This window comes from Manis javanica, chromosome 11 (genome assembly GCF_040802235.1).
Source record: "Manis javanica isolate MJ-LG chromosome 11, MJ_LKY, whole genome shotgun sequence".
Classification (NCBI taxonomy): domain Eukaryota; kingdom Metazoa; phylum Chordata; class Mammalia; order Pholidota; family Manidae; genus Manis; species Manis javanica.
In genome coordinates this window covers 63,660,355-63,687,247 of record NC_133166.1, presented here as the reverse complement: position 1 = coordinate 63,687,247, position 26,893 = coordinate 63,660,355, and the positions used below count along the sequence as shown (strand labels likewise).

At 51.3% G+C, this 26,893-nt stretch overlaps 1 protein-coding gene across 1 annotated transcript in view; it reads left to right on the top strand.

Annotated features, from left to right (window-relative positions):
- The first annotated feature begins 6,216 nt into the window (after positions 1-6,216).
- The window catches only part of ALX4 (ALX homeobox 4), a 42,489-nt gene continuing 21,812 nt past the window's right edge, over positions 6,217-26,893 (top strand). The window contains exon 1 of the mRNA XM_017656500.3: positions 6,217-6,828. Within this exon, the coding sequence (XP_017511989.1) occupies positions 6,384-6,828 (445 nt within the window). The 5' untranslated portion in view covers positions 6,217-6,383. The remainder of the gene's footprint in view (positions 6,829-26,893) is intronic.

Genomic DNA, 26,893 nt, shown 5'->3' with positions numbered 1-26,893 from the left:
CAGAACCAGGATTAAAGCAGTGGCCCCTGATGAGCTTCGTAGTTGTCAGCTGTCGCAGACCCCAGTTCCGCCTGCTCTGGCCCTCAGAACGCTCCTCCCGGCCCTGCGCTCTTTGCCTTGGCTTGCGATGGGAAGGCCAGGCACCAGGCCCCAACGCGCGCCTGGCCTGAGTCTTCAGAAGGGACCGCAGCCCGTACGGAAAAGTAGCGGCTGCCGGGCGAGCCGGGAGGCAGATCCCGAAAACGCATCTGAGTTGGCAAAGGTGTGCGCTCCCGCGGGCTCAGGCGGTGCGTTGCTCATTTAAAAAAACCTCTATCCCTCCCGCTTCGGGCTTCATTGACGCTCAAGACCGACTGGTGTGTAAGCGACAAGAACTCTCCAGAACGCCTTGTTTATTCGGTATGGGTTCGCGATATTCCCAGATTAATGAAGATATGCCCCTGAACTCAGGCGTCCTTTCCACCCCTTGTCTCCCCAGACAGTAAACAGAGAACTGGAGGCGGCGGAGGTGGTTGCCCTCTAAGGCCTCTCCCCGTGCCGAATTCCCGAGCGTTCACTAGCCAGAGGCCGACGGCGGGCCAGGGCTGCGGGAAAACTAAACACCTAAATTCGGGGTACAGGTCCGGGTATAGACGGGGGCCCATGGGCGAGGAGGAGGGGCGGATGTCGCGGCGCTCCCGGGGCCCTGCTGGGCAGCCCCGGACCTGGTCTCGCGCCTCTCCGGCGAGGTTCTCCCGCGGGCTCAACGCACCTCAGCGACCCCTACTCCCTTCGTGGGGCAGAGGCCGCGCTTTTGCCCAGACCTACCGGGCCCTGCGCCAGCCGTCGGCGCGGCCCGCAGCGCCTGGAGAACCTCGGGGAGAGAGTGCCTGCAGCCCTGCTCAACCCGAGCGCAGGGCGGGCGCGGGCGCGGGAGCCGAGCGCGAGAGGGTGCCGCGGGGCCCGCATTCCAGTGAGATGGGGCAGGGTCTGCGAGGCTGAAGCCAGTGGCGAGCGCCGGCGCCGACTTCGCAGTCTCGGCCTCCGCCCGGCGGAGCCCACGGCCGGTCCGCGCGTGCGGCCAGGGCTGCCGAGCGCCGCGGGTCCCTGCCCCGACTAGAGCCATCGCCCCCGCGCCTGCGGCACTGGAGAAGAGGCAGCGTCTCTGTGCGCCCTGCGGGCGGAGAAGCATCAGGAGTCTTTCGACCTGCCAGTCCCCAGAGGTCTCTTAGACCCGGCCGTGGAAGCAGAGGTTTCTGAGAGCGTGAAGTGATTTGTATCGTGGATTCTGATGTCAGATCACCTGCGTTCCAATCCCAAATCTTCTGCTTTGCTGTGAGACCGTAAGCAATTAACTTCGCTTCTCTACTTCCGATTTTTTCAATCACTGTACAATAAGAATAAATAGTACCACCCTGGGGATCTTGTGAAGACGACAAAAATCTGAATGTGCAAAAGCTGACTTGTAACAGTTGTCTGATATATGACTGCTAATACTATGCTGTTATTTTCAGTGTGTACAGCGTTCACAGGGCAGGAGGGCTCCTGTGCAAGAGCTATAAGATTCCTGGCCTCCCCAGCTTATGTCTTGACTCTTCCTGCTCCTTCTGCAGGTGTCCAAAATGTCCTTTCATCAGCCCCAAACTTCTGAGCAGTCTTTGTTTCCTTCTTCCATTTACAGAGTGACAACTTGGACTGAACTAGTGAACACAATCTCTGGGGTGATTTTACTCACACTGGAAGTTGAAACTTGGACAGTCAGGAGGTCACATAGAAGATATGCTGCCCCCAAGCTAGAGTGCCCAGGCGCTGAGCTCCACTGTCTGTCCAACGGGCACGAGTGCAGTGGGAGACTGGCATGGAGGGGAGCTTGCACCCAAGGGGCTGGCTCTGAACCTGTCAAGGCTAAGTGCCCTTTGAAAGAAAAGAGAGTCTGCTAGGGTTTTCCCCAATCCAGGACTTTCTAACCAACTCAATCCTACACCGTGGCCTCAAGAGCTCTAGCCCTGAGCCACAGGGACTAGGCAATTACCCTCCAGAACTGGAGGAATACTTTGTTCATTCATTCATTTCAGTGTTCATTCATTAATTCATTTTTTGGTTTATTCACTCCTTCAGTCGTTCACTCAACAGATATTGCTGAGCAGTGCTATTTGCCAAACACTGTACTTCCTACTGGAAGACAGTTGCCATGGACTCACATTCTATTAGGAAGACAGACAATAAACGAAGTAAAACAACAAATGTGGGAGATAATATCAGGTCAGGATAGATGCTATGGAGGAAAAAAACGGGCAGATGTGACAACAGTTGCAAGGGTGGTGAAGGAAGGCCCCAGAGTGGGTGATACTGGACACTTAACCTTGACAGAGACTTGTCTTCATGGTTTCCTTACCTTCACACTTCACACTGCCTTACTCAGCTGTGTGCTGCCCTCAGGAGAGGGAAGCTGCTTGCTGGAGGGCCAAACTGGAGTTTTGAAAGGGAGGGAAAAGGGGGCAGCCAGAGATGTGCCTACCAGGCAGGGGGAGTGCAGGACTTGAAGCAGCGGGTCCTGCCAACCCTAACCTTTCCTAGTAGGTAGTGAAATAACTGGAAGTGTAGAGATGCAGCCAGGCGCCTGTCAAGGGTGGCTAGAGGAGATTCGAGACAACCCACAAACAAGCAGGACCCATAGCTGTGGGAGAAATAGCTCCTGGGGAGCAGGCCAGGGCCAGAACTGGCCTTCAACGCCGTTGGAGTGGCCAGATGGCTGGCAAACTTCCGGGGAACCTGGTGGGAGTAGCCGGCTTTCAGCTATGGATGGATGATGGATGGGCCAATAGATGAAAAAATGATTGAATGCACAGAGGAATAACAAGCTACACTTATTAGCCTTCTCTCCAGAAGGTTGTGCTTTAAGGGACTTGGGAGAGGAGGTCAGTGACAGTTTTTGTGAGGCAAATGACAAGCACAGAATGTTCTCATGCAGTTGCAGGCAAACACACTCTTGCTCACGCACAGGCACATGCTCACTCTTCCTCAGTCCACCGATTAAGGTAGGAGGTGGAAAGGTGAAAGGCTCTTGTGCCAGTTGCAAGGACTCAGGACCTCAGCGAGGGATTCCAGCTGATCACACCAAATGCTGCACCCCGAGGGTGCAGGGTGTGAAATTCCCCCTGGTGGCTGAGAAAAGGTTGAATAATGAGGCAGTAATCAAACAGGTAATGAAACCTCTGGGTGGGTAGGTGGTGAGAGCAGTGAGTAAAGGAAGTTTCCTGGAACTCAGGCAAGAAAGCCCCCACAATATTTTCAATTGCTGTTGTTGTTTTGCATTGAGAGTGAGCAGCTGTGCAGAGAATTGTGCAATTGTCATTGTACCTGTCTTGGGGACTTTCCTCTCACCCACCCACCACGCCACCCCATGCAGTGTACTTCTTCTAGTCTTCCCCTTGTGTCTAGCCTGGAATTGGAGGTGGGTAGGGAGTTGAGGGATGGCTGCACCATCCAAGTGCTTGCAGGCAGCTACCTTGTAGGCGCATGGACTGAAGCAGCCTGCTTGCTTGGAACTTCTTGGCAAAAATTCAACTCTAAGCCCCCGGACCACATGATGTTTGCATTCATTCATTCAAAACACATTTTATGAGAACCTCCAATGTGCCAAGACCAGTGGTGAATGAGGCAGCCCTGGCCTCTACTCTGAGAACTCACCATTCTTGTGCAGCTGGGGAGAAGCTGCCAAGCTCTTAATTTTGTCATTTAATTCCCATAGAGGGGGAGGGAAAGCAACTGGTTGTCCTTGTCTAGAGGAAACCAAAGACGTTGGGCAGTGGAAGGAACCTAGGGTCCAACAGGTCCAGCTTTTATATTTTATTCCATGAATATCTGTGGGGCACCAGGCATGGCAGAGGCTGTCCTCCAAGAGCTACCAACTAGTGAGGTTTCAATGTACAATGACCCCAGCAACTAGACAACCCCAAGGTCCAAGACAGAGATGTGGCAGATGGGAGTACCAAATCAAACAGGGAGAGATGAGAAAGCTTCCTGGAGGAATGAACTCTAGGCTGGACCCCAATCATTAGCAAGACAAATTGCAGGGGTGAGGTTGGGGAATTCCAGGTAGAGGAAAACCCTTATTATAATGCACAGGCAGAACTTGGCCCGTTTTAAGAACTGAAAGAAACTTCAGCTGGGCAGGAGCATTTGGGATGATGTAGGCTCACCCACTTTTTGCTATTTGAGGTTGGAAAATTAGTTGGTTTCCCTTAAGTTTCAGTCTATCCATCTGCAAAATGGGTATGACTAAGGCATGCGTTGTCAGACTGTTGGAGATGCGTAGGACAATGACATGTGGATGGCTTCCTGCACAATAAGTGCTCAGTAAATAAAAGATGGCTTAGGTCTGTGGGCCAAAGAGGTGTGCATCCCAATGGGCGGTGGGGAAAAGGGTTTGTGCCTGCACACCCCTGGCCATGATTTGCAGAATATCTTTATTAACGAGCACTTCAAGGTAAGCCGAGATGGAAACCAGATGTGGCGGTAGAGCGAGGAGAGTACCGAGGGAGTGGGGTGAGGGTGAGGATTAGCCTGGGTGAGGTTGGAGGTAGAAGCATGGCCTGCTCTCCATATTTTTCGGGGAGAGACCTTGGGAGCAAAAGATTGATTTCTGACCCACATCCCCGGGTCCAGGGCACTCAAGCCCTCTCTCCTTTCACTTTGCTCCTTCACCTCTCACATTCCCAGCCTCCTCTAATAAACATCCTTGATTCACGGATTTTTCTTGCAGTTTAACCAGGGCTGCTCCAAATGCGCTTCTTCAAACTGAATCATTCCACAGTTGGAGACCCGTTTCCTCTGTTGTTTGCATTTTCTCTGTTGGCAACACCATCCCAGAACCGTGGAGGGAGTAGTCTCTGTAAGGGTTCCAAGGAGGGGTTTGGCTGGGTGACAGCACCTCTCTGAGCCTCAGTTTGATCATCAGAAAACTGTGGACTCCAATCTCCACCACACAAGTTGTTGTGAGGTGCCACTGATGACTAGACTGTGGAAGGGGCTTGAAGCTCCCTAAAGTTCTCTTCCCTTGCTGTGGCCAGTCCCAGTGCCCTGCGGTACGTGCAGTATGTGAAACCACAACCTATCCAATCCAAGCCATTCTTTTTACAGTTGGCAACAGTGAGACTAGAGAGAGAAAAGACTGCTTCACCTCTACCCGGGGCAGTGAGCAGGTGACAGAGCAACGATGGGGGGTGGCCAGCGGGTCTCCAAATTCCTTGCTTTCAAACACTCTAGCCAGAAAATGCCCTTGGATGGGCGCAGGCGTGTGCAGCTTTGTCCTGGGAGGGGAGAAGATGGGGCCGCGGTCTGAAGCTTTCCTAACCTGGCCCAGGCGACGTTTTCTCCAGTGCTTGAGTGGACACAGTGCTTCACTCTGACCAGTGCCCTTATAGTGGGGAGAAATAGTCAACAAAACCTGAAAGTGGCCACGCACCGGACGACTGAGGTGTGTGTGAATTTCCTGGAGGAACCCAGAATTGGGAAGGGAGATTGGAAACCAGTGGGGGATTGCACCAGTGGAAAGGCCTGCAACTGCGCCACCAGATCTGCACAGAAACATCCAAACGACTCGCCCGCACCCAGAGCCTAGCAGCCCATCTGACTCTGAATGTGAAAACCTGTTAGATTTTTTTTTTTTAATCTGGCACTAAAGTTCTGCATGCCTCCCTACCCTAGGCCAAAGCTTGAACCCTTCAGTTACAGGCCTAGCCTCTGGAGGCACAGCCGCCCCCGCCTCCCCCCCTCCCCACCTCCCGCGTCTGCAGCCCCTAGGGAGGTGGGAGAGTGGTCCTGCCCCTCCTAGAATCTGAAAGGCCCGCAGGCGCCTCCGAGTTGCATCTCCAGAAAGCGAGTTAGTAGCATCTTCTAACGAAAAGGAAAGAAGGAACAAGGGTAGGTGGAAGGAGAATAGGGAGAGAGGAGGAGGGAAAGAAGACGAGGAGAAGACAGTTGGGGTGGGGTGGGGGGAATTCACTCTCGCTTTTTTTTTTTCGCCTCAAAAACCTTAAGAGGGCTTGGGAGATCTGGTCAGCTTTCCGAAACATCTGAATCTTTTTTACAGTCCTTGGTTCTTTCTCTGAGCCAGCTGTGGGGAGGGAGAAGGGAGAGAGGAGGAGGCTGGAGAAAGAGAGAGACAGAGAGAGAGACAGAGAGAGAGAGAGAGAGAGAGAGAGAGAGAGAGAGAGAGAGAGAGAGAGAGAGAGAGAGAGAGAGGGAGAGGCAGAGAGGCGCTGAGGGGAGGAGGGAGAGTGAGCAGGCCCGCGCGGGGCGCACGGCCACCGCCTCCCAGCCTCTCCGAACTCCCGGCCGAGGCGCGCGGTGGCGTCCTCGCGCTCTTGCTCCAGCCCCCGCCCGTCGCCCGCAAGCCAGGCATGAATGCTGAGACGTGTGTCTCTTACTGCGAGTCGCCGGCTGCTGCCATGGACGCCTACTACAGCCCGGTGTCGCAGAGCCGGGAGGGCTCATCTCCTTTTAGGGCATACCCCGGTGGCGATAAGTTCAGCACAACTTTCCTGTCCGCCGCCAACAAAGGGCAGGGATTCGGGGACGCCAAAAGCCGGGCCCGCTACGGCGCAGGGCAACAGGACCTGGCGGCACCCCTGGAGAGTGGCGCCGGGGCGCGGGGCTCTTTTAACAAGTTCCAGCCCCAGCCGCAGCCCCAACCACCGGCTCCCCAGCAGCCGCAGCCGCAGCCGCCCGCACAGCAACCGCATCTCTACTTGCAGCGAGGCGCCTGCAAGACGCCCCCGGACGGCAGTCTCAAACTCCAGGAAGGCAGCGGCGGCCACAACGCAGCCTTGCAGGTCCCCTGCTACGGTGAGTGCACGTGCCGGTCCCTCAGGGCAGGCGACTCAGGGCCCGTGGCTTCTGCGCCTCCGAAACCCATTTGGCTTGCGGGAAGCATGAGTTGGCGGGCTGGAAAACACGCGGGGCCGAGCAGTGGGTGACAATGGGTCAGAAAAAAGGGATCGACTGCTCCAAGGGGGCCAAGGGATCCGTCCTGCCTCCTTCATATCCCCCGGCCAAGAGCTCGGAGCGTATGGCTATTGAAGTCGACCTCGAGTTTGTTTCTCCTCTTTGCCGGTTTCCCAAACTACTCGTTTTGCTCTCTGTGGAGCCGGTTTTGAAGCAAATGCTTCTCACAAGCTCAAGGCGGGCGGCGGGCGGCGGGAAACAGTCGCGGCGTACCGCTCCAGCGCAGGGCTATGGGGCTGCGCAGGCCTCTGTCCCCGCCCTGCGTGGAGGCTCTTCGGGAGGCGCCGCAGGTGGGAGCGTCGCAGGTGCCGAGCCCGCCTGCGAGTCCGGAGCGCGGACAGCTGAGCGTGCCCCGGATGCCGTGTAACAGAGACGCCACACGAGGGTGCGAGGCCAGACTCCTGGGGGCACGGAAGACCCGAGTCCTTTCCCCCACCCTTACTCGAACCCGCGGAGGCAGGCTGCCCTGAGTTCCCGAGCGTTTCCCCGTACGCGGAACCTGGGAGGCCGCCGGCCTCAGAACAATGGTGTAGGACGGACTCCGCAGGAGAGCAGGAAGCCGCCAAGCTCAGGTGGGGGCAGTGCGGGAGAAAGAGAGAAGGATCTGAGTCCTGGTTTGGGCCCACAGGGAATCCGAAGCCTAAATGACCTCAACCCCCTTGACCGTGGATGCAGGTTGCTGGCCAAGGCCCCCAAAGCTCAGCGATTCCAGTGTAGGAGTAGGTCTCTCAAGAACCGCCTGATGAGAGAGCAGCCAGGAGCTTAGGCCTTTTCTTCCACAGAATCAGGACTGGTGAGCCTCAAGATGACGGGGAGAGCAACCAAGAAGGGAGGAGAGAGGCCCTGAGTACACACTCTTTCCTTGAGGCCTTGGTCTTCGAGCAGGGCCCTGGAGATGTGCTGGTCCTGACTTTGGGTGTGCTGCTGCAGGCTGGATGGAGAGACACCAGGCCAGGGGTCATGGTGGGACATGGTGGAGGCCTTGGCAGCTAGAATAACCTCAGGAAAATAGCTCATGGCAGACACTTGCTTACACTCAGACCAGCTCTCCCACAGTCTCAGAACTAGTTCATTAGGTGGTCGCTGACACACACAAACATTCACACAATCACACACTTGTCTACACACACACAGACACACACACACACACACACACACACACACAACCTCTTCCTCATGAGCCAGTCTGGTCACACACCAAATATACTCATTCGTGTAGCCTCGCACATAGTCACACACTCCAAAACCCATAGCACAGGACTAAGAGCAGAGTTAAAGACATCCAGCAGCCATTTCCCATTTCCTCCACCTTCCTGATGGAATGAGATCAGATCACAGACATTCACAGCTCCACACAGGTGCTCTCTCCGCAGCCTGCACCCTGGGACCTAAGCCCTGTCCATGTATACTGCCTGCCACCCCAGGGGCTCAGGCTCCCACCTCCTGGCCTCATCCAGGCCCTTCCTTGTCCGTTATTCCAACTATTAGGTGAGAGTGAGTCACAGACAGGGAGACCCATGGAGGTTCACTGTGCAAAGGCAGGAGACTCACGTGTTTTCTCCTCCACTGCACGGCATTTTCAAGTTTGCTTAAGCAAACTCACCAGTGAGGCTTCTGAGGAGGCTGAAATACTCGGTAAGCAGAGATCCCAAGCTGCTTCCAAGCTCTTGTTTAGAAGATGCCTTCCAGTTAAGAGGGAAAGGGGAAAGGGACTGGCCCCCTCTGAGCGCCCTCTCTGAGCCTTGCTGGGCACCCGCACACCAGCCTAGCCCTTTCTTTACTGGCTTTAGCCATTGGGGCAACATACAACATGACCTGAGATCAAGTACCTTCTCTCAACCCCTTTTCCTCATCTGTATCAAGCAGAGATAATAGTAAGCCTCAAGGGGGTAAATGTCCATCCCCACCCTCTCCAGCCTGTGGAGAGACCAGGAGTCCTGTACCCTCCTCCACATTTCTATCATCAGCCTCTGTGCTGTTGGTAACTTGTGAGCCCCCAATTCTGAAGAAAGGGCAGCCTCTGTCGCTATTGGGGCAAAGCCATAAACTGCAGGTGGGGAAAAAAGGCAGCTGGAATCACTAACAGGACCCTACTCCCCTGCTGCCCACGATGGAGGCATTGCTCAGGGGAAAGCCACAAACAACTGCTCTGGTTATTCTTTTCCATCTCTCTACAGCTAAGTTTCCCAGGAGATTTCTGACCCTGGTAGAAAAGAGATTCAGCACTTTAGGTCCAAATTAAGAATCCAAGAGATGAGGCTGTGCCCTTTACAGAGGCAGCTGGGAGGAGCTACTCTGGAGTTGGCTCTCTAGGTGGCCAGCAAGCAGGGAAACTGAGGCATCCACTGACAGCAGCGTTCTCCCACCTTTGTGAGAGTGTGTACTCAAAAGGGGGTAATTAGGATTCAAGGAAAAGGCCGCGGGATGTTCCCAGAAGTTCGAGGAACGGCGGAGGCAGACCCGGCATTGGCCTCCGCGCTAGCCTCAGCTTTGGCTGACTTCGGTCCCCACCGCCCGTAGCTTCGACCTTGCAACTTCCTCCCCGGTTCGGTCGGTCCGAGGGCCGAGGCCAGTTCCTTGATCTGTATCGCTACACCGAGGCTCCGAGGCCGGCTCCCGGACCTCAGCCTCGGGAGCCAATCCCCGCGTCCAAGAGGCCGCGGCGGGGAGGGAGGTACCGGTTTGAGGGCTGCGCCAGGACACACTGGGGAGCGCGGGGCCGGGAATCCACCTCGAGTCTCCGCCGACCGGCCTTCTCCCTTCGCCCAAAGTGAAGGTGAGAAATCCTCCCAGGCTGTAAGGGTTCCTACCCTTCCAGGGCCTCTAAAAGGACGACGAGCAAGATGACTCCGCAGATGCCATAAGTTTTCATGAACGAGCCGTACCCGGTTCTCGCCTGTCGCAATCCCGACCCCGGCGGGCTCCGGGGAGCACTTCGGCCTTCTCAAGTCCTTGCGTGGCCCTGGCCCGTCCTTGGCCGCGTGGTCCCCAGGAAGCACGCCAGGGTGGAGACCCGACGTTTCTCAATGGCACGGAGAGCCTCCGAGCCGCCAGAGTGAGGGCTCCGGCGCCTCCCCACAAACCCGTGGCCGCTTTCCCAGCCGCCGCCGGCGCTCCAGCCTCTGTCACGCGCCCCGGGATGCTTCGGGGAGCAACCCTGCTACCTCCTCTTTCGCTTTCGATTCAGTGCACGCAGCTTTTCGTTGCTAGCCGATTGCTACCTTCCCATCCACCTAAAGAAGCGCACTCAGCGCGGAGTTGGGGAGACATGGGGTCAGGCCAGAGACCCCTGCGGCGTCGCCGAGGGGCTGGTCCTGATTTGTCAAATTAGGCGCAGAGATTGCAGGGGGTTTTTATTTTCCCGCACAGACACAAAATGTGTAAACTCCGCCCGGTTAGTATTCAAATTTAGTCCAAGAACCGGGACCTGTTTTTGTATGAGAGAGCCCCCAAAAAAGAGCGAGAAACGGAGCGGCGGGCAGAAGCAGTTAGACTCCATTGGCCATTGTAGGATGATGGAGGGAAAATTAGCCTGGGAGCTGAGATGTCCGCGACTCCTGGTCAATTCTGGAAGGAGGGCGGGCAGGGAAGAAAAATGCTTTTAATTTTTTACTTTGTTAATTTCTATAGCAGGCAGCCTGCTCAGTCAACCTAAACACATACGTTCTTAAATAGAAAAACAGAAGGCCTGGATTAAAGTCTAGTATTTTAAGTAAATCGATTTGCATAAAGTGTTGTTTATTATAATTTATATAGAGTGAAGTCACAGCAAGTGGAAAGTTCGAAGAATTGTTATGTGTGGGTACACCGGTTTACCACTTGGATCAAGATACAGACGTGTTTGTTACACGAAAACTTTTGGGGAAAATTTTTTTTGTGAGTTGTTTTAAGAGAACTTCGAAAGAGACTATGGAGAGCTAAGAACACCCCCCTCCTCTTGTCCTCGAGAAGTGGTATGTCTTGAGTTGGGTCTTGAGTTGTTTGCCCAGGCATTTGCGCAATCTGGACCCTGAAAGTGAAGTTACTACCCACTGTGTCAGGCTATTCTGGAGTTGCAAGCCCCTGGCTGTGCATGCTGTAAAGCGGGGCCGTAAAGGAAAACAAGTTGAAATACCATATATATAATTTCGCCAAAGTCCCCGAGGACTTTCGTTTTGGAAAGCAACTAGGCGCGCGTCCAGAATGTACCTTTATCTCGGCCTCAGTTCCTTTCTTGCTCCACACAGCTCTGTGCGCGTCTTTGTTTTAGCGGCACATCGAAATGGGAAATGGGAATACAGAGGCGCTTGCAAGCTATGGGAGTGAGGAAAGATTGGAGTCCCCGTGTTCGTCTGGGGTTGGGGCTTTTCCACCCATCCCTGGACCGGAGTGCCCAAAGCAGTAGGCGAGGAAAGAAGGGAGAAACTGCAGAGCAGTGGTAAATTTCAGATTCTGGCTCCCTGGGTATGGGTTGGGGAATAGGGAGGCCATGGTTGAGCAGCAGCTCCTTTCACTGAAGGAAAAGGGACTGTGGGAGAATGCTTGGCTGAGAGCTCCTTGCACCCAAAGCCTCAGCATCCTCAGCTCCTACAACCCCACTCCCCCAAGAATGTAGGTCCAGGCACTGTTTGGGTAAGGTGGCTGCCTGCCAGGCCACCAGGCCACTTACTCCTGCAGCTACGGACCTCCACGGGCATTGCTAAGATGACAAGGCGGGTCATCAGATTGGGAAACCGTGACAGTGAAGCCCCAGGTGCATGGTGGTATCTCCCGAAAGGCACAGGGTTCCCCTTGTTCAGGAGCTGGAGCAGCACACACAGATCTGAATTAGACAGTGAAAGGAGGCCCGTCTTCCAAACATGGCCCTTTGTGGAAAAGGGAAGCACTTCTCTCTGGCCAGCAAGCCCTCTCAGCCACAAGTTGGTACTTCTGAGAGATCAGAGTCACTGGTAGCTCCCAAGGACTTTCCTTCCAGAGGTGCAATCAGGTGTCTTCCTCTCTCTCACTTATGGATGTGCAAATGGGTGACACCCCCACCTCCATGCCAGATGCTCTTTCCCCCAGTACAGGGATGTGGGGTAGCCCCTGAGCAACAAATGCTTTGCTTCCTGAAAGCCAGTCTCCCCAGAAAGTCTGACTTAGTGGTGTGACAGAAGTCTTTAGGGTGTCCAGGGAGATGTGGTGGACACCGTAGACACTAGACCTGTCCATCTGCGCCCCATTCCTAGGGCATTTTGTTGTCTTAGCAAAGATTTTCTCCACCCCACCCCACTCCCACTCCTCATTGCACCAAAGAGGAGAGGGGGAAATGCAAATGGAGTTGAGGCTTGGGCAGATAGGAAAAGGGACGCCAAAAGGGGAGGCCGAGAGGATCGGAAAGGCTGGTGATTTGGGTGGCGATTCGGGGCAGTGGTAAATTTTAGATTCTGGCTCCAGAGACAGCTAGAAGGGTCACCACTGTGCTCTGCTTCACCTGGAGTATTTTTTGGAGAGGAGAGTTACTGTAAGATACTGGTTCTGTATGTGTGCGTGTGTGTGTGACAGACAGACGAGACAAAGGCAGGCACCACCACCCACTAAGTACCTGTTTTTCCCCCTCAGACCACACTGTGTGTACTTAGGACAGGGGCTGCACGATGGAGAGCAGGAACTGAAGCACACTCCTTTGTATTCTTAGACTGTTTTCGCGGGGAGTCTTCCCCAAGACTGGGCGCTGTGTGTAGAGCGCTGGTGTTGGCCCCACTCAGGTGGACTGCTGGCGACTGGGTTGGGGCAAAGCAGCTGGTTCTTCCCACACGTCAAGCGCCGTAGGGAGAATAGGGGAGAAGATTGAGCAGCTGTGGCAGGTTTGGGCTATGACGCTAAGGTCCAGCTTGGCACACGTGTGCGTCAGGGTGCTCGATCCGAGCATATATGCAGCGGGTTTCCCGGTGGTGGTCTGTATGCCCTGTGTAGCCTTGGGAAAGCCCCTTCCACTTCCCCTCCTGGGTCTGAATTTTAGCTCTGTGAAATGCAGGAGTCTGGACAATTTCCAAAGGCCCTCCGGTGGTTTCAGTGCTGGTACAAGTCTGGACCCGCCTTCATCCCATTCCTTGCCCTCCCCATCCTTACATATAGTTTTGTCCAGAAAAAATCCGGTAGAGTGGACAGAAAAGGCTTCCCGGAAGCAGAAATGTCCTGAGGGTTCCCTGGAGTGAGCCAAGGGGCACAGGGATAAAGTAGGCAGCAGTCCCAGGACAAGTGGGCTGACTGTTGAATGGAGGCTCTAGGCTTCAGGCTGGGTGCTAAATATGAAGAGGGGTCAGCTACGGAGTGTCTTTGCATCTACAAGTGACCAGGCTCAAGCCGAGGCCCTGGGGTTCCTGGTCCCTTCAGACTGCTCAGGTTCTCTGTCTCTGCTTGTCTTCCCTATCACCTCTACGTGCCAAACCTTCTCCTAGCAGAACAGAGTGCCTGCCTGTGATCCTACAGCTCATGTTCTTCCAAGTTATATACATTTGGGCATAATAAATATTTACTGGCTGGAAGGATAAATGAATGATTGGTGTCTCATTCAGTGTGCTGCCTGAGCTTGGCTAAGGCCACCGGTGAGCACATCCCAGTACCCTTGTCCTTGTGAGCGAGAGGCTCAGCGGTCTGTGTGAGCACATGCTCAGGGTGAACGAGAAGGCTTGGGGCCCACCCATACACATCGTGTCCTCCTTCTGCTGTCCAGTGGCTTTCAGGGAGTGGCTGTGTGTACTAGCTTGTGTGCGCTCCCGTGTAAAAGATGTGCACGCACTCCAGCTCTTGCTATGTACCCGGTGTAGGAGAGCTCAGTGCACAGGAGGGCGAGCACCTGAGTGTGGCTGGGACAGCCCTCTGGGTGCACCCTCTGCCTTAAGAGATGGTGACTAAGCACTTGGGCAACGCAGCCTGTGGCCTTGCCTGCTGCTGTCGCAGCTCCTTGGGGAGGCTGATTCACCCAGTGGCATGCAGAGTCCCCCTGTGGCCAGTAGGTGGTGGGCACTGAGCCCCAGAGTCTTCCTGGACTCTGGCAGGGTCCACCCAGCCCACCCATACTGCAAAGAGACTTCCCCCCAGTCCCCAGCTCTTGAGTGTACCCTCTGTCCAGTGTGGCTCACTGAAGAGAACCTATTATCTGCACTTTCTTTATGCACTCTGCAGATCCCATTGAACAGATGAGCAAACTGAGGCCCATGGAGAAATGGGGCCCCAGGGAGGGGTTAATGGGAGGGTGGAATGGTTACTAGGTTTTCCTCCTGGGGATGGAGGAGAAAGCAGCTGGCGGATATGTGCTCTGGCTCACCCACTCTTCCTTGGCTGTAACCCCTCCAGTTAGCTGCACACTGAGCATCAAATAGGGCAGAGGCCAGCAGTCCCACTCTCCTCAGAAGTAAGGCAGGTCTCAGCAAGAGCTCCTGGGAGCCACAGGGGCAACGAGAGAAGGCCTGTGGAGTTCCCTGTGGGACTGCAGGGACTTATCCCTGAGTGACCCTGCAGGGCTGGGACTCCTGCTCACAGCTCTGCTCCCTAGGCCAGGTTTTCTTTCCTAAGTGGTAGAAACCATCTGGGTGTGCACCCAAGGGAGTTGGCTGAGGCCACTTGAAGCCCTCCTCTCTCAGATAACCCATCTGCCAGACCTGAGGGCACTGCTCACTTCCAGGAGCCCTGGTACCCCCTCCATCCCTGACACACAGTGGGTCAGTGATGGAAGACACATGAGATGTCTGCCAGCCCGAACGTCCTATTTCACAGGCATGGGGACTGAGATGCTTGATTCTACTTACTCATCACCGCCTGAACTGCCTGCCCCTGTGCCAGGCCTTGTGGAGGTTTCTGAGAAGCTCTGGACACAGCCTCTGCCTTCAGGTTCAGAGAGGGAGAAAGACCAGTAACTTGGTGATTCCAGTTCACTGGGGCCAATCCTGGAACGGGGAAGCCCTGATCAGGTTGTGCAGTGTGTGGTGGCAGGAAGGGTTGTCCACGGGGTTTGTAGCTCATTAGAAGTCCCCCTCCCCACTCCCAGGTGGGCATAACCTTGTCCAGTAAGGGAAGAGCTCAGAGAAGTTGAGGGAAGTTGCCACAAACCTGCTAGAACTTCTCTGGCAGCTGAAAAGCCCAAGAACTGCTTCTCTCCTTTCCCCATTTCTCCCTCCCTGCCTTCTCCAGAGACCAAGAGATCTGAGTTCAAGTCTTGACATTGCCATGGAAATGTGCCTTTGGAAGAGTCCCCTTATCTCTGTGGTTCCAGTCAGTTTTCTTCATTGGCAAAATAGGGTTGTTTGGGCCTGTCCTGCCTATGAGGGAGGGGAGTGTGAGCAGGTGTGAGGATGCAGAGAGGTAGCATGCCTGCAGGTACACCCCTCACAGTCTTTCTCTGCCTGGGAGGACTAAGGGCCTCACCCCTCATGCTATCTACCTTTTGAAGTTGCTAGGGTATTGCAGATGGTGAGGGTGGGGGTCAGGGTCTGATCATGTTTCCAAGTGAGGAGGGAAACTTTGGGGCACTCCCAGATGTGTGGGCCTCCGCAATATCCAAAGATCTCCCTGACCCTGTCTGCAGTCCTACCATTCAGCCACATGGGTTCACATCTGGTTCATGTTCCAGCACTGAGCTGGGAAAACAACAGGGGTCCATGTCAAGGAGGGTGCTCACTGTCTTGTGGGGAAGACAAGCAAGCACATAGGACATAGGTCCCCATTCGGGGCCTCAGGCAACCATCTATAAAAACCCTGCATAGCACTAGATTTCTGGGGCCCTGGAGTTCTTAGTATTCCAGGCTAAGGATCCAGGCACCTAGAAAGGTGGATGGTTCCTTCAGGATCCTCAAGAGGCCTATGGAGCCCACCACTCTGCCCATCTCACTGCATCAAGAGAGGTCACTTGGGGGGCAGAAGGTGGGTTCAACCTGCCAAAGAAGAGTCTGGCATGCCCTCCTGTCCTAGTTTTCCCATCAGCAGGACAGGGACAATAGTGACAGCTGATGGGATGCAAGGCCAAAGGGGGTTTGAGTTGGAAGGACAAAGCCTCTGAGCCAATGATGCCATTCGATAGTCCACATTTACTGAGCATTCCTGCCAGTGCACCAGGCAATATGCCAAGTGCTTCTTGTGTGTGATTTCATTGAATCACAATCCCAGCCCTAGAAGATAATCCTATCATCCCTATTCGTGGATGAAAACAAACTCATAGAAAATGAGTAACTTGCCCAAGGTGGGACCACTAAGAAGGGAGAAGGCAAGCTCTTGATGGCCAAAGGCTCTGAGAACCTACAAGGCATCCTTTTGTAGGATGAACCTAACTAGATTTGAAGTCATCCTAATCCTATTGCAGATGATGTGAGGTTGAAAGACTCTTTTACAAACATGGCCCCCAGAAAGTTCTTCCTAGCTTTATTTACATCCAGGGAAGCAGGGGTGGGGCAGTCAAGGGCAGCTTGGTATCTGACCAGTCAGAGTCATTCTAGACCTGGACTCTGACCTTGGGTACAGCTTCTTCAACTGTTCAGGTATCCTGTTGGCCTACATTGAGAACAAGGGTCCAGGCATGGCATAGGTTCCTCATAACAGTTACAAGGGATTACTCCTTGAGTGTCCAGAGGCCCCAGGAACATGCCAGAACCTCTAGTCAGTGCAAGGTAGACCATGTGTGGGATCAAACAATGGGGCAATACCTTCCTCAAGGGAGGACAGGAAACTATATGAGGCTTTTGTCTGTTCTATTTTAAACTGTTTTCCCACAGCCTGGAGCAGGGCTTGATCTACATAGTAGGTGTTTTGTTGAGTGAATGAATAGATGATACAAGACGTGAATATGCTAGGAACTCTATCTCCTCTTCCTTCTTCCTTCCTTTGGATCCAGGACTGGGTGAGAATCCAACTTCTAGTGTTCTTATACCCTGGTGGAAAATAATTTATTTCCCATGGGGATCCCTGTGGGGTACGAGGTGTGGGAGCAGGGAGACCTTGCATAGCTCTGTTTCACATCAGTCTTGAGTCCTCTGAATCCTTGGAGGTTGGAGGAACACCTCTTTCCCCACTGATCCCCCTTCACTGCCACCTAGGAGGCCACAGGCCAGGGTCTAGCTGCCACACCACGGCTGTTCTAGTCAAATGGGCAACCCCCAACACATGCACACCCTTCTCCTCAGGTCTCCCTCATTCCCTGCAGTGAGTTCAAGGTCTCTCCTACCTGTAGTCCCCCTTTGCCAGCCTCACCCTGAGCCCCACATTCCTTCTCACTGCCTGCTCTGAAGGGCCACCTGAGAGCTGCTGCTGCTCCCCCCTGGGTACCCCATCTACTAGGTCCTGCCTCCCTCTGGGATTCTGAGACAACTCCCGCACTGCCATGGGATGCAGCATTCTCTTCTGGCCAGGATTCTGTCCTGAGCTCACAGCCTAGGAGAGATTAAGCATTTTGGACATGGACCTGGGATGTAGTCAGCATTCAGGGGGTGGTGGCCATGATTACAGTGAGCCAGGCACTGTGGGGGACAGTGTGGACCGAGAGGCGGAAGAGACACTGATGGAAGGGCTCCCTCGTTCCACTTCAGAGAAGGAACTGGGCATCACCAAAGTTCTGAGAAATGCCCAGCCAAAGGCTTCTCCTCCCATCCAACAAATCCTGCAGGGTTGTGCACCTATACCAGGGAGGTATGGAGAATTTGGCAGTGAGTTGATTCCTGCCCTCAGGAAGCTGAATGTGCAGAAGTGGTAGTCACCAGAGAAAGTGCAAATGGACTGGGGCTTCATGGGTGGGCATTTGAGGTGGACCTTGGAGGCTGAATAGGAGCTCACTAGCTGAAGGAGCTATATGGCCCTGTAGACTCAGAAAACAGCATGAACAGGGCTTTGGGGCAGGAAAGTACCTGGAGTGTCTGGGAAAGAGCAGTCTTCCTAAAGTCTGTTCTCTGTGTTCATCTGACCCCAAACTTCAGACTAGGAGGTCCCCCAGGGTGGGGTTTGTGTTGTGTTCATCTCTGCATGGCCACAGGGCTGGGCACAGAGAATGTGTGCAGAGGGGCATGCTAGATACAGGCAAGATGACACCTAAGGAATGGCAGGGGCAAAGCTGGAAGAGCTGTCCACTTTCTGCTGAGGGCTTCAGACTTTGGGGAAGCGCCTGGAGGCCACTGAGCAGGGCAGTGACCATAGTTGAATGTTCTTTTTGCTATTCAGGATAGCCTCTTTTTAAAAACTCAAAGTCTTTATTTGAATTAAGGATAATGTTTATTGTGGTAAAATGCACATAAAATAAAACTTACCATTTTAAGTGAACAATTCAGTGACATTAAGTACATTCATAATGTTGTGTAACTATCACCATTGTCTATTTCTAGAACTTTTCCATCACCCCAAACAGACCCATTAACTAAGTAACTCCCCATGTCCCTCTCCCAACAGCCTCTAGAAATCTCTGTTCTATTTTCTGTCTCTGTGAACTTTCCTACACTAAGTACCTCATAGAAGTGGAATTACACAATATTTTTCTTTTTGTGGGGAGCCATTTGTGTATCTTCTTTGGAGAAATGTCAGTTTTCAAGTCTTTTTCCCACTTTTTGATTGGGTTTCTTATTTTTATGTTGTTGAACTGTAGGAGTTCTTTATATATTCTGGATATTAATCCCTTGTCAGGTCTATGATTTGCAAATAGTTTCTCTTATTCTGTGGGTTGTGTTTTCACTCTCCAGATAGTGTCTTTTTTATACACAAACTATTTTAATTTTGATGAAATCCAGTTTACCAAATTTTTTTTTTTTGCTGCCTGTGCTCTCAGCATCATAGCCAAGAAATAACTAATTCCAGTATCACAGTTTTCCCTATGTTTTCTCTTAAGAGCTTTATTGTTTTAGCTCTTAAATTCAGTTTTGATCCATTTTGAGTTAATTTTTGTATATGGTATAAAATAAGGATCCAACTTGATCATTTGCATATTCAGTTTTCCCAGCACCATTTGTTGAAAAGACTGCCCTTTCTCCATTGAATGGTCTTGTCACCTTTGTCGAATGCCAAATTATCATATAATTGAAAATTTATTTCTAGGCTCACTCTTCTGTTTCATTGGTCTGTCTCTGGCATGACCTCCTTAGGTTAAATCCAGAATCCTAGAATATGGGGAACCTTGCAAGTCATCCTGTCCATCCCCTTGTCTCCAGGCCAGCGACTGACTGACCAAAGAGATTTAGTTCAGGGACACATATGTTTTCTAGGAATCAGAGCTAGTGAGAAGGGGTAGAGGGCAGAGCTATTAGTGAGAGTGCCAGAACCATGACCTTCACCTCTGGCTAGGCCCCTGCTTCTTTTAGGAGGCCCCATGTACTTTAGCTGACTCTCTTGTGAAGACATGGCCTTGGGGAAAGTCTCATATGCACTAATGGTCCACACACCACCCTCCTCCTGAGAGGCCCAAATATGGACTACTCCCTTCGGCAGGATGATCCCAGAGCTGCCTTCCGTGGAGCCAGGAGGAGCTCCAGGAGGGGAGCCTGCTGTCTACCCCATCCTCCACCCTGGCCACTCCAAGTGCTGTCCATTGAGGGTGCTGCCAGAAGCTAGGGCTCCAGGGGTTAGACATGATTCTGTGCCCCTAGTCGGTGACCAGAGGGGAGGAGGCTGTGGAGATGGAGCTGTCACTGCTAGAGGAGAAATGGGAGCCGCCAAAGCCCCTTGTGTGGCCAGCACTTCCTGCCTTGCACTCCTCCAGCCCAGGTGGTTAACCAGAGGCCTGGTGAAGACTGGTCTCCAGGCAAGTGGGGAACCAAAGGCAAGTGACAGGCACAGTTTCTAGTGTTCTTAGAATCTTGTAGAAACTGTTCAGCCCACAGCTTGGCTCACAGGCTGCCTGAGGCTTCAGACGACTTTGGTTTGGAGGGGCTTGTGTAGCCAGGACCCAGAAACAGATTTCAGCCTGTATGGCTGAGGGCCCTAAGGCAAACTGGTTGACTTGTTTGCCTCAATTTCTTTCTCTGTGACGTGGGAAAAGAAATATCTACCTCTTAGGAGAGGTGTGATAATTAAATAATACAGGCAAAGAGCTTAAAAAGGTTCCTGAAACAGAGTAAGTACTTAATAAATATTAGTTATTATTGTTGATAGGATTTTGCTGGAGCCCTAGGTCAGGCTGGTCAGAAACGTTGACAGGCATTTTCAGTTGACTGCGTTGGCATCAAATTGGAAAAGGAAAAATTACTACTGAATCTATACTGTAGGTAGAGGCTGGCCATCTGCCTAGCATGGGGGTAGGGGAGCTAAGGAGGGTACCCCGGGCCCCTCAGAACCTACAGGCCATGTCTCCCCAGGCTGCTGCACCCAGGCACCATGAGCTAGGGCAGATCATTCTCCTTTCCCTTCCTAAAGTCTGTTCTTTGTGTTCATCTGACCCCAAACTTCAGACTAGGAGGTCCCCCAGGGTGGGGTTTGTGTTGTGTTCATCTCTGCATGGCCACAGGGCTGGGCACAGAGAATGTCTGGCTTGGGGCATGTCAGAGAAGTTCTGTGCCCACTCTGGGCCCCAGCTTGCCCATCTGTGATTAAAGGAGCATCTGGAGGGTATTGTCAATGGTCCGGGCCTGGACTGGGTTCTTGCACTCAAACCTCTCTGGAGGTATTGCTATTCCCAATTTATGGATGAAAGAGGTGAGAACCAGACAGGGCCAGGACCCTGCCCAGTATCCCTGCTACAATTTGAGCCCAGATCTCCTGAAGCCAAGGGGCCTTTTTCCTCTCTGCTCCTCTGCCCTTGGAGTTAATGCCTGCCACCTTGGAGGCCTCACACCTGTGTGCCCATCATACAAATCCAAGCACGTGAGAGAGCTCTGTACACTGTGCAGTGGGGTGCTGCTCAGAGGGGTTTTCAGTAAACAGCACACTGTGTTCTCATTCACTGAAATAATGACCACAGGTCCTGACTGCCCAGGACTATCTCCCTCCTTCTGCCAGAGCCACCCTCAGAACCAGACCAGCCCAACCCACATGTGGGAGCAGCTCCATGGGTGCAGAAGGAGGAACTGACCTAACTCCCTCGTTCGCTCAGCATCAGTGTCTGGACCAGGCATGAGGGTCCACATTGTCTGAGCCTGAGCTAGTAGACAGCCAGGGCCGGCTCCCTCCATGAAGGCATGCACCCAACCCTTGCTTCACCTAATGATTCCCACAAGACTCAGCCCCTCAGAGGAGATGCCACAGATGCCAGTTTTCATTTTATACAAAGTGCATCCTCACTGTTTCTTGGAATGGTGCATTCCCTCAAGAAACAGTCACAGGTTGAAAGAGTTGTGCTTGTCACACAAGCTCTGCAGACTTTTTCTCTGTAGAAGGTACACACTATGCATTTTAAAGCAGAGACTTACTTGATTTTTTTTTTTCAGTCTGGATGAGCAGGAGTCAATGAAAGAATCATTTTCAACAAAAATGTTAATTGTAAATATAGGAATATTGGCTATTATTTATGCTTAAATACTTACTACATGTGATGGGAAAAATACTTGGAAGCTGCCTCCTCCAAATCCCAGCCATTTAGATGGAAACTCTCACAGTTTAGATATAATTGTGTTCTAGAAATTTTGAATTTGTAACCAGTTGATAGTTATAAAGGTGGAATTTTATAAAGCAAAGATTGAATAATCTTATCCATTCTTTTTACCCTCAGAAACCTTTGGCAGCCTTGCAATTCAGCCATCATTTTTCCCTTCTTATCCAAGGGGAGAAAAATCTTGCTTTTTTAGCTTGTAAACAATTCTTTAGGTTAGAATGAACACCTTTGGGGGAAGAGAGCCCTTGATTTGGTGAAGGAAGCAAATTGTCTCCAGGCTGATGTGTCCTTTCTGCCAGGCTGAGACTTTCAGTTGTTTGACAAGACTAATTCAGTTCAACAGGAATTTGTGCAGTGCCAGACAAGGGTAACAAAACTTGGTAAGACACTTTTCTGCCCGTGGCGAGGGTACCTTCTAATGGCAGAGGCTGCCATAAATCCACTCTTGCGATGCTTTATGATAAACAGTTTAGTTATTAGGGGCCACTAAGGAAACTCAGAGGAAGACATTGCCAGGAACCCACAGGGAGGAGGTGATACTATCCTGGGAAGGTGACCTGGGCTCACTAGGCGGAAAGGGCCCTGACGTGGCTCTGAATCTCTGAGGTTAGTGTCTCTATGACAGTGGTGGCGGTGACGGCAGCAGTATTTTCTGGAATGGCCCCTCTTGCCACTCTGCGCCCCCTAATACCTTTCAGGTGGTATGATATATCAGGGGGAACGGATGCCCTTACCAAGAAAATTCTCCTTGAGCAGTTAGTTAAATATCAGTCTGCCTGCATCAGACTGTTGTCCAGGTTGGCACCAAGAATATAAGTAGGAGCGAGGTTATTATAAGCAGTTCCCAACTGACCTGAACTCTGTCAAATGGTTGTGAGCCACTCTGTTCAATGCAATGATTAAAATGACAATTCTCATTTCATGGTGATACAACCTAACTTAGGTTAAAATGTATTTATATATATCTTTAAAATAACTGAAAGTTAAAAATATATATATAGTGAAATTAATTTCACGTTTTATTTTTATAATGATTTGAAATGTTTCGGCCCATTTGCAGGCTTTGTTATACATATGTGAAATGGGCCCTGATTGGAAGGGGACCCTGGGGGCTACTTTGGACAGAGGTTTGTAAATTCCATTCTGGGCAGCTGGAACTGGGGAAACCTGAGCGATAGAGTGTGCACCTGTGGAGGGAAGGGTGGGTGGGATGAGACATCTGTAGGTTGAGTGACTTTGCTTTGCTCCTGTAGCTGCCCCAGCCTAACTGGCTCCCAGATGATAACTTACTAATGCATCATGGAGGCTTCGCACTGGTAGTGTGCCGTGTGTTGGGCAGGGCAGGCGTTCATGCACACGGCTTCATTCAGGTCTCTCAAACATTCTGGGATGTGGATATCATCAGCCTCACTTTACAGGTGAGGAAACTGAGTCACATAGAGGCCAAGGACACTCTTCAGTGGCAGAGCCATGGGGCGGCTTAGGTGCCTCTTCAGTAATATTCAGCGTCCCTCCATTTCTTGGATGGAGGAAACTGTCATTTCCTTGTCTTATGTAGTGCTAGCTAAGCATGGCTTCATCGCACCCCTCTGGCCAGAGTGCCGCCTCAAAGCCCTTCCTGTACAGAACTCTGGAGTCGGCCCTGAAAATACTCTTTCCCCCAGGGCTGGCCTGGATGCCCCAGTTCTGCCCACAGTCGCAGTCCCCATCCCCCTCATGAGGTGGGCCCTTTGAAGGAAGGGGCTGTGCTTTATTGGGTTTGTATTTCCACCACCTGGAACTTTGCCCAGCACATAGCTGGTGCTCTTTGGGTCCATAGTACAATTACAGTGTCTCTGGGGGAATGCAGGCCTCTCCCGGCTACAGAGGAGGAATGTGGCTCAGACGAATTAGGTGAGATATGTTCAGGGACTTGCCCAAGGCTGCCCAGTTTGGAGGCGGCAGAGAGGCAATGGGCAGAGGCACCACAGGGCTAATATGAAACTGGGAAATGCAGTCCCATGGACAGGATGTGATTGATCAGTGTCTGCACATCCAGCCTATAATGTGAGGGGGGCCCAATGTGGTCCCTGCACCCTGAGGCTTATTGTTGGGGCACAAGGAGAGTATGGGAGGCTAATTCTGCTTCTCAGAAGGCCCAGCCCAGGTAGCTCTCCTTCCCCTGCAAGGGGCCGGGATCTCCTCCAGCCACCTGAGACAGAGCTTGGGGATAAGACCTGGGCTGGGCCTGGAAAGCAGTGTCTCAGAAACTTCCAGTCTCCTTGAAGAGAGTGGCTAACAGGGCAGCTGGAGTCCCTGAATGAGGTCAAGACTTGCCCCCCACTAACCCCAACCAACCCCAGTGATCATTAGGAGGTGATGTTCATGTGTTAGTTCATAAATGGAGCTCCTCATAAAGCTCAGTTTAGATTGGTCCTGAGATGGAAACTGCTCATATGGTTCAACTGTGTGTCCTGGTGACAAGACGAAGCCTGCATGCACTCCCTCCAAGAGCCAGTGTACATAAAAAAGAGATACATCACTGCCTTGAGAGGCAATAGGCAGGATACCAGGCTTGGAGCTGGACCATCCAGGTTCAAATCCCAGCTCTGCCCCTTCCTAGCTATATGATCTTGAGCCAAGTTATTAAACTTCTCTAGACCTCAGTTTCTTAATCTGTAAAATTAGGCTGACAACACTGACCTCCTGGGGTTTGGGGAGGATCAAAAGAGATAGTGCATGGGTCTGTACTGCTCACACAAGGGATTATTTTATTGTTTTCTTTTTTATTATTGTCACCAGCCCTGGTGGAAGGCCTCTGTCTAAGGCTTCTCACTTGGTAATTTAGGGCCAGCAGAGTTTGAGTAGTTGGGGGTCCTGTTTTAGCATAAAATGTAAAATGCTTTGCCAAGACCTTATTGGTTTTCAATGCTCAGTTCAAGGCCAATCATCACTGAAGCCTCCCTTGACTTTTTAAGCAGAATGACCAGTCCTCCTTGGGGACCTCACTGTCCCTGGGACACAGTGCTATTGCCCATTGTGCCCCATAACACTTGATTGCACTGCAATTTGTCTGTCCGCTCCGTGAGGCTGTGACTTAGGGGAGGCTCTGGGGAGGTGTTCTATGAATGAACGAATGAGTGAGCCAAGGAATGAGCACACGAATAGGTACATACCAAGGCACAGTGTTAGGAGAGGGCAAGAGCAAAGGCTGGGAGATGGAGGCCACCTGACCCGGACGGAGTGGGCAGGGTGCCGAAGGCAGGATGGAGGCCTGGAAAGCCCCTGGCTAGAGGGCTTGCTTCGTTTTTTCCAATTTTTTAGAAGTTGTGTTAAAATACGCGTAACATAAAGTATACCACCTTAACTATTTTTAAGTATATAGTTCAGTAGTTTTAACTGCATGAATAATGTTGTCCAACCATCACCACTGTCCATCTCCATAACTCTTTTGACCTTGTAAAACTCTGTATCCATTAAACATGAACTCCCCATCCTCTTCCCAGCCCTTGGCAGCCACCACTCTACCCTCTGTCTCTGTGAACTTGACCACTTTAGGGACTTTATGTGAGTATAGCCATACAGTATTTGTCCTTTTGTGACTGGCTTATTTCACTTAGCCTGATGTTCTCAAGGTTCATGCATGTTGTAGCATGTATTAGAATTTCCTTCTTTTTTAAGGCTGAATAATATTCCTCTGTAGGTGTAGACCAGTTTTCTTGACTGTTCATCCACCAGGGACACTTGGGTTGCTCCTGTGTTTTAGCTAATCTGTGGGCTTTATTTATTTATTTATTTATTTATTTTTGAGAGGGCATCTCTCATATTTATTGATCAAATGGTTGTTAACAACAATAAAATTCTGTATAGGGGACTCAATGCACAATCATTAATCAACCCCAAGCCTAATTCTCAACAGTCTCCAATCTTCTGAAGCATAACAAACAAGTTCTTAATAGCGAATAAATTCTTACATGCTGAACAGTGCAAGGGCAGTCATATCACAGAAACTTTTGGTTTTGATCACGCATCATGAACTATAAACAATCAAGTCAGATATGATTATTCATTTGATTTTTGTACTTGATTTATATGTGAATTGTGGGCTTTCTTTTTAATCTCTTTTCTTTTGGATACAAGGAAACCTCACTCACTGGGCTAATTGTACAAGGCTGAAATTACAAGTACTTCTTTTAAGTTCCAAGGGTAGTTGACCTCAGCTAACAAAAGCCTGCCTTTTACAGGCTTTGGAGGACCTAATAAGGGACTATGGGCTCTAAATTGGGTCACCAGTTGCTTCTGTGGAAGTGATGGGTTCCAAAAGGCTGGAGAAGCAAGCTTCATTCCCAGAGCTGGCATCTGCCCTGTGATTTTGATTACAGTGTGCAAGCCTGTTTGCAGGCGCTGTGACGGTTGTGAGCAGTCAGGTGGTAGTCAGCTATACTCTAGCGCAGGTCCTTTTCAAATGGTTACAAACACTGGCTTCAGAACAGAGATTCCTGCAAAAGGTGGCTTCATCCCATTTGTCCACATATTTCTTTTTTTATCATAATTTTTCAAATTAAAAAAATTTTTTAAATTAAACAACTGACATACAACAGTGTATTAGTTTCAGGTGTACACCATAATGATTTGCTATTTGTGTACACTGTGATCACCACAGTAAGTCTAGTTAACATCCTTCACCTTACATAGTTACTAAAAAATGTTTTTTCTTGTGATGAGAACTTTTGAGATGCACTTTCTTGGCAACTTTCAAATATGCACTACAGTATTATCCACACTCTTCTTCTTTTTAAAACTTTTTATTTTGACCTAATTTCAGACCTAGAGAAAAGTTACAAGTACAAAAAATTCCCAGATCCCCTTTATGTCAAGCCCCCAAATGTTAACAGTTTAGCATATTTGCATTATCATTCTTAATCTCTCTGACATGCTCTCTCTCTCTATGTACATGCATGTACTGATTTATATGCATGTACCCATACACATGTGATTTCCTTCTAAACTGTTTCAGAGTATGGCACAGACATATGCCTCTTTACCTCTAAAGACTTCAGTGTTTAGTTGGAGAATGAATGCAAACCAAGACACAGTGCTGAGCAGAAAACAAAGAATTGTTGGGAGTAAGCTGGGGCATGGAGGAAGCCTGAAAACAGGGTCCTGAGAAAAGGCTTTGGTCCACATTTGTGGCCCCAGATGTTCAGTGAAGTTCTCTCAGGATCAGCACTGAAGGTGGGGTGCGATGGGACTGATTTAGAGGCATCTAAGAGGAGCCACTCTCCTGTGACTTACAGCCTTTTTCCCTTCCTCCTTGACCCTGTCCCCTGGGTGCCACACAGCACACTCACCCCAGGAGGGTCCAGAGAAAATGCCCCAAGTTTGGTGTTCAAACCTTAGCTCTGCCTCCTTGTA